At 43.8% G+C, this 19,797-nt stretch overlaps 1 protein-coding gene across 1 annotated transcript in view; it reads right to left on the reverse strand.

The window, feature by feature from the left end:
* LOC310784831 (venom phosphodiesterase CdcPDE) overlaps nucleotides 1-18,071 on the reverse strand; it is a gene marked incomplete at both ends in the record, with an annotated part of 54,255 nt that extends 36,184 nt beyond the window's left edge. Inside the window, 10 exons of the mRNA XM_083645870.1 lie at nucleotides 820-885; nucleotides 6,898-7,007; nucleotides 8,299-8,418; nucleotides 10,230-10,309; nucleotides 13,248-13,345; nucleotides 13,676-13,736; nucleotides 15,435-15,560; nucleotides 15,742-15,885; nucleotides 16,013-16,100; nucleotides 18,036-18,071. Of these exons, the coding sequence (XP_083501996.1) occupies nucleotides 820-885; nucleotides 6,898-7,007; nucleotides 8,299-8,418; nucleotides 10,230-10,309; nucleotides 13,248-13,345; nucleotides 13,676-13,736; nucleotides 15,435-15,560; nucleotides 15,742-15,885; nucleotides 16,013-16,100; nucleotides 18,036-18,071 (929 nt within the window). The remainder of the gene's footprint in view (nucleotides 1-819; nucleotides 886-6,897; nucleotides 7,008-8,298; nucleotides 8,419-10,229; nucleotides 10,310-13,247; nucleotides 13,346-13,675; nucleotides 13,737-15,434; nucleotides 15,561-15,741; nucleotides 15,886-16,012; nucleotides 16,101-18,035) is intronic.
* Between the last annotated feature and the right edge of the window lie 1,726 nt (nucleotides 18,072-19,797).

Raw genomic sequence — 19,797 nt, forward strand, 5'->3', positions numbered from 1 at the left:
GAAGCCATGCCCACTCTAGTTGTGGGTGTGGCTGTTATTGAGTAGATGGGGAAATGAGTTTGAGTTGACTCACAGAGTCCCTTTTTTTAAATCCGCCATTCGAAAAAAAAATAATCTCGCACAGAAAACCTTGCACACTGGTCCGATGCGTTTTATTATTATGTTTGTCGTTCTATTCGCAATACGAAACAAATAGTCCTCTCCTGTATCCACGTTACAACGTGACTGACAGATAGCAGCAGGCAGCGGTGATGTGGACTGCAGCTGGTCGGGGAAGAGGGGCCGGTGACTGCGGTGAGGTGAGGTGAAGCGAGCCGCTCAGACTGGAGTGGACTCCAACCTACCCTGCCCCTCCGTGGTTTATTTTCGACTTCCATGTGTGACAAACTGCAAGCTTTGTATCGTCTTCACTGACGGTGAAAAATGTCCGCACCGACGAAGACATGCTGTGGCATGTGTGGTGGCTGCTTTTGTTTTGGCTGCAACTCATCCCTCTCGGTCTCGCTGCTTTCGGGTGCGTGCACGTCACGTGAAAATCGCCTCACAGAATCGGCTATTTAGAGTGACCGGCGCAGATCACCGGTCCAGGCCGATCACGTGGAAATCTGCCATTTCCGGTCACGTGCCGATCGATCGGTGCATCCCCATTTAAAACAGGACATTCTGAATAGTCAGTGTGTGTCAGTCATGTTTAAAACAGGACATTCTGAACAGTGTGTGTGTGTGTGTGTGTGTGTGTGTGTGTGTGTGTGTGTGTGTGTGTGCGTGCGTGCGTGCGTGTGTGTGTGTGCATGTTTTGACTGGAGGAAGCTGCTGTACCTCTGGTCCTCTGGCAGCTGCAGCCACTTCAGGACGCTGAACACTCTCTCTTCAAACGGCACTTTACTGCAAACAAAGATGACAGGAGTGAACACTCTACAGGCTGTTTTCCTTTCTCTGAACAAGAGTGGAAGAATTGACTTTGTTGTATTTTTGCATTTGGCTACAGTATTTAAATTCAAACTGACCAATCACACGCAAACCAGGGCTTGGAAACAGAAGTCACATGACTCACGAGCAGCTTGTTGATTGGAAAGAGTTTTTAGAGATTCAAAACAAATCTGACACCAGCTCTTGTAACTTTAGCCAATCCTGCCTTCAGGTGGTGTCTGAGTAACTTTATCCAATGCTGCCTTCAGGTGGTGTCTGAGTAACTTTATCCAATGCTGCCTTCAGGTGGTGTCTGAGTGATCGGAAAAAAGAGATCCCAACTGGGAAATTTCACATGAACGGATGCTCAAGTCGGAATAACAACTCGGAAACTCTGGGAACATTTTCGTACATGACTTGCTGACCTGACATCATATAACGTCATATATAAAGTACATGCTTTGTTGATGGTAAGAAACTTGCTTAATTTTGCTCACATAGCCTAGAAAAGTGATCTATTAACCCTGCTGGGTTTCCACATTTTAATCATTTTGACACCACAGTGCTTGTACAGAGTTCAGAGAAACGGATCAGTGTGAACATGCGTTTAGGAGAATCAAGTGGGATCAGTATTAAGCTGAGTTAATTTGAAGGAGCTTGTAATACAAAGTTCAACCTCTCTCATTCCACACAGTGACAAACATGGACGCCCTGAAATCTATATGGCAATGCAGTTAAGTATGTAATTACGGCATTATGTGATTATGTAATTACTGTACGGCAATTTATCAGCAGTGATCGTTTTATGAGTGCCTGATAATCACTTGATGAAACATGAGTGAATCATTAGTCCTCCAGCCTTCACTGACAGATCCACTTTAATTCCGCTTGTATCTGAAGACGTTGCATCACAGCGGATCGCTCTGTTGCAAGATGTGTGAGGTAACATAAAAAGCTACGTATTATTTTATTTGGCAATAGTCTTTTACAATATCATAAATGAGATACACATGAACGTCACTAAATATCATAAATGAGATACACATTGACATCACTAAACACAACGAAGGCCAAAAATAAAAAAAGAAGACTTTCTTCTTTATGTCGTCTAGTCCGGCATAATTTTCCCCGTTTCCAAACCAAACACACTGGCCCAATTCCAATCCGCCCCCTTACTGCCTCAAGCCCTTAGAGGCGCGTTCACGTGAAGGGAGTGAGGGTTTAGGGATGTCCCACAGTGAAATCGCAAAGTGAATGAGGGCTCGGAGTGAGCCCTTTCTGCCCCCTTACCGTAAGGGAGCAGCTGTGGCCACTTACGGAAAGGGAATTGCCCACAATGCATAGCGTTGTGATGTATAAAACGGGGAAGGCTGCAAATATCTGTCAAAAAAATAAAACAACACACGCGCGAAACGAACGGGGTGTTTGCGAGTGTGCTGGAATGCCTTAATTGACAATGAAACATTACATTAATAGGGATTTCAGATTAGACAAAAATATTATATCACACAATCCTAGAATAATCATCGATCATTTCTATTACAATTGCAATCCACAACTTTTTTGATGAATGAGAAATAGTTTTACCGAATCTGTAGGCTATTGTACAGTATTGACATTGTGTATAATGTTGGGTGACATGTCATTATTATGCTTATTTTAATTATAATTACACATGTTGCAGATTGCAGATTTTGCAGTAGGCTACATTTATTTTTAAATGACCTGTTGTCCAGAGCCTGGATGAGAACAGACTCATCAGGGAGTCTATTCCTCAAAGCGTCTTGACAATAAACAATATATAGCGAACCCCAAACGTGCCAGAGTCAACATCATCTTGTCAAGTGCAAAGGGTTCTGCTGTCCCAATCCTCTTATTTATCCAATGTGGATCCCTTCCACACTTGATGACTCAACCACTTTCAGATGGTGGCCATTAGAGGGACTGAGGGTTCAGGGCTTGAGTGTTTAGGGGGCGGATTGGAATTGGGCCACTCTCTCATCAGGTCTCTCTCATCTGGTGTCTTTCATCTGGTCTCTCTCTCGGGTTGAAAATCAAGCTCTTCACCTTAGCGCTCCCCCTAGAGGCCTGGGGCATTTGTGTTGTGTTGACTGGATTTGCAGCGTGTTTTGCTGTTAATGTGTGTTGTTTTGAAGGTCAGTAGTGTGTGAACAGTGTGAAGATCAGGAGGTCTAGAGCAGTGGTTCTCAAATGGGGGTCCGGGGACCCCCAGGGGTCCGTGGAACTTTGTCAGGGGGTCCGCGAAAAGTTTTCAGGAAAATAAAAATAAAAACTTTTTTTTGCAAAAGCTTCATAGTTCAAGGAAAACATTTTATGCTTTAAATCTAAAATGGTTCATGGATTACATTCTAATCTAACAAACATCAATTTAAAAGCCAAGCACGTTACCGTGGAAACAATTAAGCTTAGCCCAAAATCACAAATCAGAATGAGGGAGTCCCCGGTATATTTTCTATCGGGGTCCTTGGCTGAAAAGCATTTGAGAACCTCTGGTCTAGAGTGTGTGTGAACAGTGTGAAGGTCAGCAGGTCAGGAGTGTGTGAACAGTGTGAAGGTCAGGAGGTCTGGAGTGTGTGAACAGTGTGAAGGTCAGGATAGGGATGTCATGAGAACCGATACTTCGGTACCAAGTCGATACCAACATTCTGAAAACGTGACGGTACTCGCTTTCCTCCAATACCCAAAGTACCGACGGGAACCGAGGAGGCAAATCTGGTTGCTTCATTTGTGTTGTTTTTGGGCTGTAAATCAGCAGTTATCTGGCAACCTTTTTTTTTTTTTTTTAAGACTCGCAGCCGTGAACACGTGACTACCTACCCACACACTACACACAGGAGAACAACATGCAACATGGCGGCGGCACCCGCATCTGCTTCTTCAACAACTGCAGCGACAGCTGCCCCTCCATTAGTTCCCAAGAAAAACTCGAGGCTCGAGGCTGATGAGCATGGATTAATAATTGAACCCGATAAACCTGTATGCAAACGCTGCCGGCGCAGTTTCCAGATGAAAGGGGGAAACACATCCAACTTAGCGAAGCATAAAGACCGACATCCAGACCTCTACAAAGATTTCAAGGTGAGTGCGTTTCATTTCAACGCAACGTAACGTGTTGTTAACACGTGCTGTCATTGCCCATCTATTAATAACATTACCTAAGCTAACGTTAAACAACCCTGAAATAATAAGATTTCAAGGTGAGTGCGTTTCATTTCAACGCAACGTAACGTGTTGTTAACACGTGTTGTCATTGCCCATCTATTAATAACATTACCTAAGCTAACGTTAAACAACCCTGAAATAATAAGATTTCAAGGTGAGTGCGTTTCATTTCAACGTAACGTAACTTGACAACGTGTTAACACATGTTGTCATTGTCCATCTATTAAGGTAATGTTAAACAAGCCTGAAATAATAAGTTATCAAACGTTTTGTTTGAGAAGGAAGGCTGGCATTGCTGTTTAGTTGTGTGTGTGTGTGTGTGCGCGCGGTTGGAATAGGCTACCGTTCACTCTGTCAAAAAAAACGATAAAAAAAAATGTTTTAAATGTCACCACTCCATGTCAGTAAACTACTGCTTGCACTGTGTGTGTGTGTGTGTGTGTGTGTGTGTGTGTGTGTTGTTTTTATAGTCATTAAGCTGTAGCCTACCTTCTAAATTAAATATATATTTTCTTTCACAGTATGAGCCAGAGGAGGACTTGGACCAGGAGGACAGGGCCGGGCCAGGGCAAAGCCAGCAACAGCCACAGCAGCAGCAACAGCCAACAATAACGGAGGCTTTTCTGAAGCTCAAAAAATATGAAGCACGGAAATTAGATAGGGCAGTTGCTGAATTCATATGCATGGACAAAGTTCCTTCTACACCGTAGAAAAGCATGGATTCCAGAAAATGCTTGAAAAGTTCAACCCCAGATATGAGCTACCATGTAGGAATTACTTCATGTACACAGAGATCCCCAAACTCTACACTGAAACTAGAAACCTCATCACCACACAGTATTGTATTTTATTTACTTTAAGGCTACATGCCACTTGTTCTGTTTAAACGCACACAGTATTGTTTGTTTTAAATACTGAAGGCTACACATCACTTCAAATGGTTCTAATAAAGGAGTGTATGTTGAACTACATGGGATTTATCGCTTTGTTTTTATTTTTACCGTGGTATCGAAAAGAATCGAGTATCGTGGAATTTCACTGGTATCGGCATCGACTACTACATTTCTGGTATCGTGACATCCCTAGGTCAGGAGGTCAGGAGTGTGTGAACAGTGTGAAGGTCAGGAGGTCAGGAGTGTGTGAACAGTGTGGAGGTCAGGAGGTCAGGAGTGTGTGAACAGTGTGAAGGTCAGGAGGTCAGCAGTGTGTGAACAGTGTGAAGGTCAGGAGGTCAGGAGTGTGTGAACAGTGTGAAGGTCAGGAGTGTGTGAACAGTGTGAAGGTCAGGAGGTCAGCAGTGTGTGAACAGTGTGAAGGTCAGGAGTGTGTGAACAGTGTGAAGGTCAGGAGGTCAGGAGTGTGTGAACAGTGTGAAGGTCAGGAGGTCAGCAGTGTGGAGGTCTGGAGTGTGTGAACAGTGTGAAGGTCAGGAGGTCAGGAGTGTGTGAACAGTGTGAAGGTCAGGAGGTCAGCAGTGTGGAGGTCTGGAGTGTGTGAACAGTGTGAAGGTCAGGAGGTCAGGAGTGTGTGAACAGTGTGAAGGTCAGGAGGTCAGGAGTGTGTGAACAGTGTGAAGGTCAGGAGGTCAGCAGTGTGTGAACAGTGTGAAGGTCAGGAGGTCAGCAGTGTGTGAACAGTGTGAAGGTCAGGAGGTCAGCAGTGTGTGAACAGTGTGAAGGTCAGGAGGTCAGCAGTGTGTGAACAGTGTGAAGGTCAGGAGGTCAGCAGTGTGTGAACAGTGTGAAGGTCAGGAGGTCAGGAGTGTGTGAACAGTGTGAAGGCGTGTGTTGGGCGTTGGGGGGCACGCTGGACGAGGCAGAGTAGGGGTCTGCCCGCGCCATCCTGCATTTTTCAGAAGTTCGTATTATGTGGTCGCAGCCTTTGCAAATTCACACTTGTTTGAATTTGCAGCACGTTTCTGTTATATTTGTTTTGTCTCACCCGTTATATGGCTGATAAATGTCTCACCCGTTATATGGCTGGTAAATGTCTCACCCGTTATATGGCTGGTAAATGTCTCACCCGCTATATGGCTGGTAAATGTCTCACCCGTTATATGGCTGATAAATGTCTCACCCGTTATATGGCTGGTAAATGTCTCACCCGCTATATGGCTGATAAAAGTCTCACCCGTTATATGGCTGGTAAATGTCTCACCCGCTATATGGCTGATAAATGTCTCACCCGTTATATGGCTGGTAAATGTCTCACCCGCTATATGGCTGATAAATGTCTCACCCGTTATATGGCTGGTAAATGTCTCACCCGCTATATGGCTGATAAATGTCTCACCCGTTATATGGCTGATAAATGTCTCACCCGTTATATGGCTGGTAAATGTCTCACCCGCTATATGGCTGATAAATGTCTCACCCGCTATATGGCTGATAAATGTCTCACCCGTTATATGGCTGGTAAATGTCTCACCCGCTATATGGCTGATAAATGTCTCACCCGCTATATGGCTGGTAAATGTCTCACCCGCTATATGGCTGATAAATGTCTCACCCGTTATATGGCTGGTAAATGTCTCACCCGCTATATGGCTGATAAATGTCTCACCCGTTATATGGCTGGTAAATGTCTCACCCGCTATATGGCTGATAAATGTCTCACCCGTTATATGGCTGGTAAATGTCTCACCCGCTATATGGCTGATAAATGTCTCACCCGTTATATGGCTGGTAAATGTCTCACCCGTTATATGGCTGATAAATGTCTCACCCGTTATATGGCTGATAAATGTCTCACCCGTTATATGGCTGATAAATGTCTCACCCGTTATATGGCTGGTAAATGTCTCACCCGTTATATGGCTGGTAAATGTCGGGGAAGCTGCCGTTGATTTTGACGTCAGATCCCGGCCAGAAGAAGGTCCCAGCCTTCAGGCCCTGGTACCTGGCTGTGTGCCAGATCTGCAGGAGGAGAGAGAGCTGTTTACACCATGGAGTCTGCTGAAAGCAGTGTTAAAGGGATAAGCCAACTTTTTGGGAGTTTCGTTTCGTTCATTTGCCACATCGCTCATACCTAACCAAGATACACAATACCTTTACTCTCACTCTCCAAAAAGCTCTACGTACATGTTGTGACCTGGGTACTCACCACGCGAGGAAATAATAATCCATAGTTACGTGAAACGTAATTTACGTATAGTGAGTCCCCACACCGAGTTACTGTACTTCCTTGTTTGCCTGTACACAGCGCTTCGGCTGTACACCACACATGTGCTGCATGTTCCGGCTATCCATTTACCTTAAAAAATATATATACATTATTTCCTCGTGTGGTGGAGTACCCGCGTCACAACATGTACATAGAGCTTTTTGGTGCTGTTCGAAATGTGTGTTTTTGGTGACTTTAACTATTGTGTATCTTGCAGAGATGGGGACTTGGACTTGAGACTTGGACTTGAGTCGCACTTAAGTCTCTCCCACAGTGACTTGAGACTTGACTTGAGACTCGTCCTCAAAGACTTGAGACTTGACTTGAGTCGCACTTAAGTCTCACCCACAGTGACTTGAGACTTGACTTGAGACTTGTCATCAAAGACTTGAGACTTGACTTGGACTTGAGGTTTGGGACTTGTGAACAATCTTTATTTTTTAAATATCTACTGATGTCATCCAATCAATGCTGATACTGTATTCTAATAGATAAAGGAGTGAGCATAATACAGTACATGCTTTGAATTCCTTAGTTTTAGCTATGCAGTGTTCTAAGCAGACCAGATGGCATGCAGCAGATGATAGAATGCTCATCCATAAGATACTTGAGACTTGACTTGGACTTGTGACCAAAGACTTGAGACTTGACTTGGACTTGAGCTCAAAGACTTGAGACTTGACTTTGCAAAAAATGACTTGTGAGCATCTCTGGTATCTTGGTTCTGTATGAGCAATGTGGCAAATGGGCGAAACTCCCAAAAGGTTGACGTATCCCTTTGAGAGTCAGGTCACCCAAAATTACACTCCCACCAACTCCCACGTCAGTGGAAACTCCTGAAGTATGTACAAAACCCACACAGCCTTCTTTTGAACTATTGTAACAGACACGCATGCACGCACACACACACGCACGCACACACACCCACACACACACACTCACACACACACACACACACACACACACACACACACACACACACACACACACACACACACACACACACACACACACACACACACACACACACACACACACACTCACAGGTTGTCCCAGGTACCAGCGAGGCTTGTCTTTCTCTGTGTTGGACAGACTGAAAGTGGCGTTGAACACCGGGTCGTACATGGTGTTGTCAATCAACCCGTTAGACTCTGGGTAAAGACCCTGGCAGAGAGACAGAGAGAGAGAGAGAGGGAGAGAGGGAGGGGGGGACAGAGAGGGAGGGAGGGGGGGAGAGAGAGGGAGGGGGGGGAGAGACAGACGGAGATAGAGAGAGGGGGAGGGAGATAGAGAGAGAGAGAGGGAGGGAGGGGGGAGAGACAGACGGAGATAGAGAGAGGGGGAGTGAGATAGAGAAAGAGAGAGAGAGGGGGAAGGACAGAGAGGGGGGAGTATCACAATGAAAACAAAGACATCAATACAAAAGATCAACATATAGCGTCTATAGCGTAAAACATATACACAGAGATAATAATGACAACTGAAGGCATCAATATGTGTAGTCATAACTTTGAGTCATAACTAAGATTGTGTTTGTAAAACGTGTTAACAGTCTGTTTAGCGATTTACACAGCGGACTTTGGGTTTATGTAGGGTTTGTTTTGGAACACTGGCGCTCCAGCCGCAGCAACTGTGTGTGTTTATGAGTCTACACACGCCAACATCGTTTGTGTGTGTGTGTGTGCGTGTGCGTGTGTGTGCGTGTGTGTGTGCGTGTGCGCGTGTGTGCGTCAGTGCGTGTGTGTATACATGCATCACATGTGTGTGTATACATGCGTCATATACACAATGGCTTTGCGTTACCATGATGATGGTGCCGTGGTTGTGTTACCATGATGATGGTGTAGTGGTTGTGTTACCGTGATGATGGTGTAGTGGTTGTGTTACCATGATGATGGTGCCGTGGTTGTGTTACTGTGATGATGGTGTAGTGGTTGTGTTACCATGATGATGGTGCCGTGGTTGTGGTACCATGACAATGGTGCCGTGGTTGTGTTACCGTGATGATGGTGTAGTGGTTGTGTTACCATGATGATGGTGCCGTGGTTGTGTTACCGTGATGATGGTGTAGTGGTTGTGTTACCATGATGATGGTGCCGTGGTTGTGTTACCGTGATGATGGTGTAGTGGTTGCCGTGACGATGGTGTAGTGGTTGCCGTGATGATGGTGTAGTGCAGTGTTTCTCAAACAGGGGGCGCACCCTAGTGGTCCGTGAGTAGATTTATCTTTTTTTCCTTTTTTTACACCTTCCACTATCCAATCAGAGAAATGTTTACATTTTCTGGGAAACGGAAGGTCCGATCACAATGCCGATTAAGAACTATATGTATTTTTTCACCCCGAATCCAATGCCGCCACCGCTGAGGCTCTACGACTTACGATTGCGTAGATACATCCACTCTGCCTGCAGGGCTACAGGAGAGAGACAGTGTAGGTCTACAGTGGGGGCTGGGAGTTCCAAGTTACTGACCAAACACTATTTCAGTTGTTGCTGTCAGAATATAGAGCCAGTTAACACTTATTTGAACACAAAAACTGAATGCTACTTTAAGATGGCAACAGATAGCCCATTTGACTTTGGCAACATTGTGCATTTATTGAGCTTGAAAAACTTTCTTTGAACTTTGAATAGGCTATATTTGAACTGAAAAAAAAAAAGTAAATGGACTAACTAAAATAAATTGCCATGATGATGGTGTAGTGGTTGTGTTACCGTGACAATGGTTTAGAGGTTGGCGTGATGATGGTGTAGTGGTTGTCTTACCGTGATGATGGTGTAGTGGTTGGGGAAAGTTACCATGACGATGGTGTGATGATGGTTTAGTGGTTGCTACTAAGACGATGGTGTAGTGGTTGCGTTACCGTGATGAATGTGTAGTGGTTGTGTTACTGTGATGAATGTGTAGTGGTTGTGTTACTGTGATGAATGTGTAGTGGTTGTGTTACCGTGATGAATGTGTAGTGGTTGTGTTACCGTGACGATGGTGTAGTGGTTGGGAAAAGTCTTGCTGGGAAAGGCAGCTTGCATGTAGGGAGCCGAGGTGCCGCACTGCCCTGCAGCCCAGAAACAAACAGGGAATGGAGGAGCCTTTGTATAAATAATAAATATAATATGTGAAGGCTGATTACAATCAATTCAGATCTGATTGTTTCCATCTGTTTCTGTTTTCTTGTATTCCTACAATATATTAACCTGACGCTGCCAGATTGATGAGTTTGCTTCACATTCTGTTTCACAAACGACATCCATCTGGATTTGGTCAAGCTACCCTGCTGAAGAGGGCGGTCACTTTTTTCAAGCTACTTGGCAGGTGATTGGATGGACCGTCTGTCTGTCACCGTCTGGGCGTGCCAACGCCAACCAATCAGATCGACTTGCCTTCATGACGTAGTCTCGCCTGGTAAACGCGAACGGCTAGGACTACAATTGCTAATTAGTTAGCATGGAGGTCGCAGATTTTTTGCTGTTTTTGTATGGTGAATATTGGGTGCAACCATTGACTATTCAATTTGCCAAAAGAAAGAAGAATTACTGCAGATGTCTGACTGAGGGTGAAGTGCAGGTAGGCCATTTTGCACGTTAAATGTAACTGATTGGATTAACTGATGTTACGCTAACGTTAGCAACATTTGGAGGTTGGGGTGCTACGTCTGATGATTATTGATTTGATGTTAACGTTAACAGCGATTCATGACTAACACATATCGTTGTTCGTTTCTTCAGGGAACTGATGACACGATATGACACCGAGTGGCATGCACCCTGGTCTGGCCTGGACGGCTAACGTCATGGAGACGCAACGCTCTCTAGCCTTTATGATCATGGCAATCAGAATCAGAATCAGAAAGACTTTAATGATCCCCGGGGGTAAATTGGGACAAGTTACAGTAGCTCGCTCAATAACAATCAAAACAATCAATAACAACCAAATACTTTGATACAATATAATGATTTAACGCTACTATTTAGCATTAAGGACTGGTGAATTTTAGCATATCTGTCAGTGGAATGGTAGATGTTTACGCATGACTGGAGAATGTTATTTGCTACTTTTGTGATAATAAACTAAACGGAGAAAAGACGGCCGTGTGGTGTTGTTGTTACATAATCTGCTGGTCTTGAGGCACGATTGGGTAAAATGATAAGATGATGTAAATTCATAAAGATGTTTATGTCAGAGATGAATCTGCGAAAGGGAGCTGCCTGGAGCCCAGAGGACGTCAACGGAGAAGAGGAAAAGCACCCTTTAGGTTACACCATGCAGCATTTGGATATAATCTAGTATTGGCTCCCATGCCGTTAGTTTGTTTACCCCCTACATGTATCTAAAGAAAGTACAAGTGCAAAATCTTAAGCTATGTTCTATCGATAAACCAATTTCTCGAGTAACATCCTGTTATCCTGAGATCTTTAATCTCGCCTGTATAACATAATATGTCAAACGGACACCAACGTGAGTTAACGTGGTTGATTAAACAGCAGCAAACATTCCAATCATAGCAGAATACACTTCAGCTAGCAGTAGGGACAATACATCACACTGATCTTTGCAGTTCTGTGTTGATTAGCTAATATTTCAGTGGCATTTTGATTAACGTTATGATTTATTTCTATTTGGAACAAAAATGATGGTTTAACAGATTGCATGTTTACTGGGCTGTGGTGAGAAGGGCTTTGTGTTTGTGTGACTTGCGTGAATGGCTAACTGCTAGCCATTCACTAGCCTACAGCTAGCTGATGGCTGCTATGTTCTCCCAGCCTAGCAACCGTCTGAAGGCTATCTCCCCAAATTCTACAACAATGTCTTGTTTACTAACGTTCATAGTTGATAACGTAACAGCAATACAGTTACGGTTTCGTACTCACTGTAAGATCAAGTGTTTAACGTTTATGTTAGCTTATTGTTTTGAATAGAATGTTTGACTAGCTCACTGGAGCTAGCCTCGGTAGCCGCCGCCATGTTGAATAGTGAAAGAACTACAAACGTCCAGCGCCTCTCGGTGGCGTCACATCCGGTCTCGCAAAGCCCGCCCTTAGCTCACGCTGATTGGTGCGCCTGGGTGGCGGCCGGTTTGAATGCCTCTCTGAGGCCAGGGCCAGACTGAGGTGGATTGTGAATTTGTGGAACAATGCCGCCCCCGTCTGGTGGAGTCAGGCTAACAATATATACCAACATGTGCGAATCGACACCACCTACTTCCTGGGCGTAATAGAGAGCCCCAGGAACGAGTCCGTAAAACATTGATGCTAACACTTCCTGGTTCTGTTTTCGCCTATGGTATTTTTGAATGGGTTTTGGGTGCGATGCTTCTAATAAAGTCTCTGGGCAACGCAAGCTTAATCAAATGCGAACCAGTGTTCAGTAGGATAATCTTCACACATGAGGACCACTTTTAGGAGTTTTTAAGCTTTTACGTGCCGTTAAAAGGGCGGCTAGCTAGCAAACGGCTAAATGAGACTACACTGTTGAGTCGACAGGGATATTATACGTCAATAACGTCGTCATCACTTCAAAGGACGAACACGGAAATTCTCTTTCCCTCACCTGGTTCAGCCCGGGGTAATCAGTGCACAGCAGCGCACACATCAAGTCCAGGTTGAGTGGTGACATGACAGGGAATCCTATAACCCTAACCCGACACTGGATTAGTTTAGCACAAGCTTTTTACTTCTAGGGCTCGCATTTACACTTCAAAACTCATCGAAGTGGTCCTCATGTGTGAAGATTACCTCGCTGAACACTGGTTCGCGTTTGATTAAGCTTGCGTTGCCCAGAGACGTTATTTGAAGCATCGCGGCAAAAACCCATTCAAAAATACATCATCCCTAGGGCTCTCTTTGACTCCATGGTATGACCCTCTTCTTGTGGTGAGATACTGTATATATATATATATATATATATATATATATATATATATAGACTGGAGGGGGTCTCTAACACAACACTAGAGTATTTAGAGTGATAAAGAGTTGAATGAGGCAGGCACTAACTGAGTTTGTCCAGGACGGGGATGACAGCGCTCCAGGTCTGCAGATAGTCTGCCCTCAGTCCATCCAGAGAGACCAGCAGCAGAGGCTGCTGCCTGAAGCTGGGGGGGGGGGGGAGATAACAAGGAACAGGGACAATATGGAAGATAATGTGTGAAAATAGACTTCAGCTGGCAGCTCTGTATGGAATGACTTCCCTACCAATATCCGAGAGCGCGGTCTATCAATTTGAGAGAGATTTATGGATTTCACGTTCAAATTTTCCCTCCAACTGTGCCCTCACACTCAAATAGTGCTTACATTTGATCTGCTTGTGCTCAAACTGTGAGCAGATTTCCTCACCTCACAGTCAAGCTGCTTCTGTGCGCTTGTGAATGTTGACATGAGTTGGAGGTGAAAGTCAGTGATCAATATGAAGAGAACAGACTTACCCTGCGGGACAGCTGGGGGCGGAGAGGTCCTCACACTCATCCTTCACCCACTCTGTCTCTCCTGCACCACAAACAAAAAGAACAGCTAAACACAATGCACAGATTAATTCATATCTGATGATGTTTGGATCCACAAAGCTTCCACCATAAACAATCTTAGCATCTTTTTTTTAATGTAACCTACAATAATGCAAATGGATACAAGTAGACAAAAGGTAGATTAATTCATCTGTTTCTCTGTCATGTACTATTGTAATGCTCTCTTGATGTAAAATAAATGGACAATGGGCTATTTAGAGTATCTAATATTGTGTACAAATCGCTATTTTTTATATTTCGACCACAACTGCTTATATGTAATTGTTTTTTTTATAGTTTTAATAGCTTTGTTAAAATAGTTTTCAATGCTTATTGTCCTTATGTTATATATGTTTTCCCCCTGCTTCACCCGATTACATTTTACCTAAATTTAGGGCTGGGTATCGTTTAAAAAAGATACAAGTACCAATACCAGTACCTTTAACTGCCAACTCCACCACACACAGTACACCGGGCTCGACTTCAACATCACAGGCTGTATGTGTTTCAGTCATGGGCCAATCACACGTTGCATTAAATAGAAGAATGCAAAACCTCTCCTCCTCTCCTCGCAAAGTGGCAGCCATTTGAGCAGCAGACAGACATGTTTGTAGTTTGAGCAGCAGACTGTTTGTAGTTTGAGCAGCAGACTCACCGTGGCAGACATATTTGTATTTTGAGCAGCAGAGTCACCGTGGCAGACATGTTTGTATTTTGAGCAGCAGACTCACTGTGGCAGACATGTTTGTAGTTTGAGCAGCAGACTCACTGTGGCAGACATATTTGTAGTTTGAGCAGCAGACTCACCGTGGCAGACATATTTGTAGTTTGAGCAGCAGACTCACTGTGGCAGACATATTTGTAGTTTGAGCAGCAGACTCACCGTGGCAGACATGTTTGTATTTTGAGCAGCAGAGTCACCGTGGCAGACATGTTTGTATTTTGAGCAGCAGACTCACTGTGGCAGACATATTTGTAGTTTGAGCAGCAGACTCACCGTGGCAGACATATTTGTAGTTTGAGCAGCAGACTCACTGTGGCAGACATGTTTGTAGTTTGAGCAGCAGACTCACTGTGGCAGACATGTTTGTAGTTTGAGCAGCAGACTCACCGTGGCAGACATGTTTGTAGTTTGAGCAGCAGACTCACCGTGGCAGACATGTTTGTAGTTTGAGCATCAGACTCACCGTGGCAGACATATTTGTAGTTTGAGCAGCAGACTCACCGTGGCAGACATATTTGTAGTTTGAGCACCAGACTCACCGTGGCAGACATATTTGTAGTTTGAGCAGCAGACTCACCGTGGCAGACATGTTTGTAGTTTGAGCAGCAGACTCACTTTGGCAGTTATGTTTGTAGTTTGAGCAGCAGACTCACTGTGGCAGACATGTTTGCAGTTTGAGCACAAGACTCAACATGGCAGACATATTTGTAGTTTGAGCACCAGACTCACCGTGGCAGACATATTTGTAGTTTGAGCACCAGACTCACCGTGGCAGACATATTTGTAGTTTGAGCAGCATACTCACCGTGGCAGACATATTTGTAGTTTGAGCACCAGACTCACCGTGGCAGACATATTTGTAGTTTGAGCAGCAGACTCACCGTGGCAGACATGTTTGTAGTTTGAGCAGCAGACTCACCGTGGCAGACATGTTTGTAGTTTGAGCAGCAGACTCACCGTGGCAGACATGTTTGTAGTTTGAGCAGCAGTCTCCTGCAGACAGACAGTCATCAGAACAGTGACACCTGCTGTCCGTCAGCCTCTTCTCTCCACAGCGCACCCTGGTGCACTCCCACTGCTGAGCTGGAAGACAGAGGCACAGTGATGCAGGTATCACACGCAGGGTAAGATACATACGGTCAGGCATGCAGATTACGTGTTGGTTTCAGGTTCCAGCTAGTTTACAGATCTCCTCTAATGTCCCTGAGCGCTTCACTGATACTGAAACCAGACTATGGGTCAAAGGTCAGAGTAAAGGTCTCACTGGGTAGACTGCAGATGTCACTGTAGTCGTAGCAACAGTTGCCGCTGGAGATGCACTGCGCGTCACACATGCAGCCCGGCATCTCGTCGTCGAACGGCTCGTAGCACCGGTGCCTGCAGGACGTATGAGGAGGCAGAGGAGCTCCTGTAGGAACCACTGGATCTAAAACAAAAACAGTAGAGTTGGGCAGGAGGTCATGTTTTCACCCCTGTCTGTCTGTCTGTCTGTCTGCCTGTCTGTCTGTCTGTCTGTCTGTGTGAGTAGCGGATACCTTTGTTTTTACATCTGTTCAGCTCCAGGCCCAGACTGAGCCCAAGACCCAGGATGATAGTCACAATCGCCACAGCCAAGACACCTATCTGTGTCACACACACACATGCGCACGCACACACACGCACGCGCACACACACACACACATATGCACATGCACACACACACGCGCACGCATGTACACACACACACAAGCACACACACACACACACACACACACACACACACACACACACACACACACACACACACACACACACACACACAACCAGAACACACACCCAAACACATTTACATTTTACACATTTACACACATTTTCCTTGTTAGATAGGCTTTCAAAAAAGAATGTGTTACTTTAAATCGCCCGACTTCGGCTGTAGAGAACAAAACTGCTGCTGTTCTGTTAGAAGTAAACTTTCTATGGAACTTTTCTTTTCTTTTCTTATCATGAGAACACTTTGATGAAAACGTGAGGAAGAGAGTTGTCTGTCTTTATGAATTGTTGATTACAGATACTGCATGGGCCCCTTTTCTCGTGGTTGGTTTAAAGTTGAAACTGCTTTCATTGTGAAGGATAGACTGTTCTTCGTGTCTTTACTTTGTTATGTGTAAATAGTTCTATGTGTCTACTGTCTATGCTTGTTTCTATGTTTTTTATGTTCAATCAGTACACAGCTGCTGTAACAGGAATTTCCTTCACAGATAATAACCAGCTTTTAGCCCATGCTTGTTTTCAAAAGTGAAATGACCTGTAGGCCTTCACTCATCTCTCTCCAGTAAACTCTTAATAACACAGGTAGTTTCTACTGATTACACAAACGGACTCTGACTAAGCCAGAGTAATGCTGACTAATATATGGGGAAGGAGGTTTTGTTTTCACTCATCTTCTTTTACTAATACACATGTATTATTATTATTATTATTATTATTAACATATTAATTGCCAATATTATTATTATTATTATGTCTATATTGTGTACATTCGTATATTGTTGTATCTTAGCACATCTTTTTACTACAGTATCTTGTTGTACTTACTGTACTTGTTTCCTTGGTACTATATATATTTGTCAGTTGCTGCTGTGGCACCTGAAGGGGTTGAATAAAGTGCACTCTTATCTTATCTTGTGTTGACAAAGCATTGCAAAGAGCCACACATGGAGGTTTGAAAGCTGGTGAGAAATCTCTCTGAGGATCAGTTGATTAGATTAGTTGTGATCTTCATCTGGCATTTCTGCTACTGTAAAGATTTTAGCTTTTCTTAGCCAGAACTGTCACAGAAGTGACGGGACGTCCAAGTTGGTGCTGATTTCAAGTCAAGTCATGTTGATTTATATAGCCCTAATTCACAGGCCAGTCTCAAAGGGCTTCACAGAAAATAGTCTAGCTAGATCTAGCTAAACACAATCAATAAAGAGAAACTGAATAACTTATCTCAAACAAGCATGGTAGGAGAGGGAGAAGGATGAGAGAAAGAACCCAAGAAAAAACAACTTGTATAAAACAAGCAACACAACAAGGCAAACAATCTAGCTCAGTGGCTCACAAATGTTTCACGTCAAGGACGCCTATATTGACACAAGGCTTGAATTAGAGTGAAAATATGTTTTCCCCTTTTGCGGGGGACCCCCTGGAACCCACTCATTAGCTACCGAGCACCTTCTAGTAAGGGAACTCCAACGTGCTGTACAATATTTATATTGAAGCCTGCAGCAGCATCCAACAGCAAACAAAACCAACAGTTATAGGTACGTTGTTATCCAAAGCACTTTAAAGAGATGCTTACATTTAGGAGCTCTAACACACTAACACACTAACACTGGCTTTGGGGATCCTTTCCCAAGATGCACCCATGATACTCCAGGTTGCTTTGGATAAAAGGATCCTCTTCTGTTGACACAAATGAATGCCTGAGCTTCTATTGTGTTCCTTGAAAATGTGAAGGCCTACCATCATGCATAGCTCTTTGTTCATTTTACACATACATGTGATGCCAACCAAACATTCAGATCCAGTACTCACAATGATCTTCTTCTGTTTCTGCGACTCCAAACCCATGATTGTGATTGTGAATGCAGCCGTCACTCTCACAACGTAGACACACTGCCCTGCCTCACCCTCACACTGCTGTACTAGAAAGACAGATATCCCCATGACCTCTGGACCAGGTGTGAGCTGTCAGTAACTGATTGTCAGAACGAGGAGTTAACCTAAATGAAATGACAATTCTTTGACACTAATGATGTGGCTAAGAGCTAATAACACTTGCCATCTTCGAATGATGTCACTATGCCATCACTAGCCTATGACATCATCAGTGATGTCATAAGATGATTTTGGTCAGTAATGATGTCACTGATGACATCACTGATGGTGACATCATCAGTGGGTTTTCATATTTTTTTTACACTTTTTTTCATATTTTGAGCAAAAAAGCAAAAAAGCACATGTTTTAGACTACAAGCCATTTTCCCCCAAAAGCACGAATTAGCTTTAGTACAACATCCATCCTGGTCTAAAGGCTTCTTCAAATCAGTAGTGCACCGTAAAATTCAGTTTTCTATTATTTTTTGGCATAGGGATCAATTTCCTGTACATTTTATGTAGACTGCATGGAATTGATTGCTATGCCAAAACTAGGGAATATGGGGAAATAGCCAAACACATAGAAACTACAACTTTGACCCCTTGAGTCGAGGTGAGATGTAACATCAGGGAAATAATGTTTTTTTTTTTTAATAACTGAAAATGTTGTTTATGTGCAAAATTTACATTGAAACCTATGGGAAAACTATGCAATGGACTTTGAGGCCATGTAACTCCCCCAAATTTTCAACCAACTCCAAAATCTCTTTTCAAGGTCAAATGTCATGGTATTGGTCCAGGATGAGAGCAGAAAAAAATTTGCTGGGAGTAAGTGTGTTATAATGTAAGTTAATGTAAATTTGAGGTCCAGCTGATGGACCTAACAGTAACAAAAGGATGAATTTCACTAGGGTTTTTGGATGGTGGTGACTTTTGTAAAACACGCCCAAAAAAGACCTGGGCTTAATTTCAGACCATTTGGTCCAAAAATTTCCAAATGGCAGCCACGTGAATGTAAGAAATATCCATCAGATGGACCAGTAGAGTACAAGGGTTTTAAAACACCTGTCTCATATGTTTCTGACTTAAAACACCTGTCTCATATGTTTCTGACTTAAAACACCTCTCTCATATGTTTCTCAAACAACCTTTCATGAGCTAGAAACCATTATACATTGGTCCTTTCCCGGTGTGGGTGTAACATTGGCTCGCTTTATAGATGACATCACGGCTTCACGCATTGTGATTGGCTGTACATCGGGCATGTGGGATTAACATGCCAAAAATGTCTGACAGCTTTAGATTAGTTAAGCTAAGATACTGATGTTATCAGACATTTGGGAACGTTAATACATTAACGTTCAAACAAACGATGATCAGGATTCAAGTGTACAGGACCATTTCTCGTAAACATTAGCCAGACTTTTTGAAGATAAATCTTGTGAGGGTTTAACTTCATCTGTAGTCGCAGGAGCCTGAGCACATCCAGTCGGGTGACACTGGCGCCGGAACAAGGGGGACATGGGGACATTTTGTCCCCCTTAAAATTTGGTCCCCCTAAATCTTTTTTTTTTTTTTTTTAATCTGAGGGGGCAACTGCCCCTGATGCTTAGAGCCCACTTTACACTGTTTACACAGCCTGTGATGCTTGTTAAAGCCGTGATCGTTGTGGGATTATTACACCTGAGACAGACAGACC

Source organism: Poromitra crassiceps (assembly GCF_964638095.1).
Source record: "Poromitra crassiceps genome assembly, chromosome: 11".
Classification (NCBI taxonomy): domain Eukaryota; kingdom Metazoa; phylum Chordata; class Actinopteri; order Beryciformes; family Melamphaidae; genus Poromitra; species Poromitra crassiceps.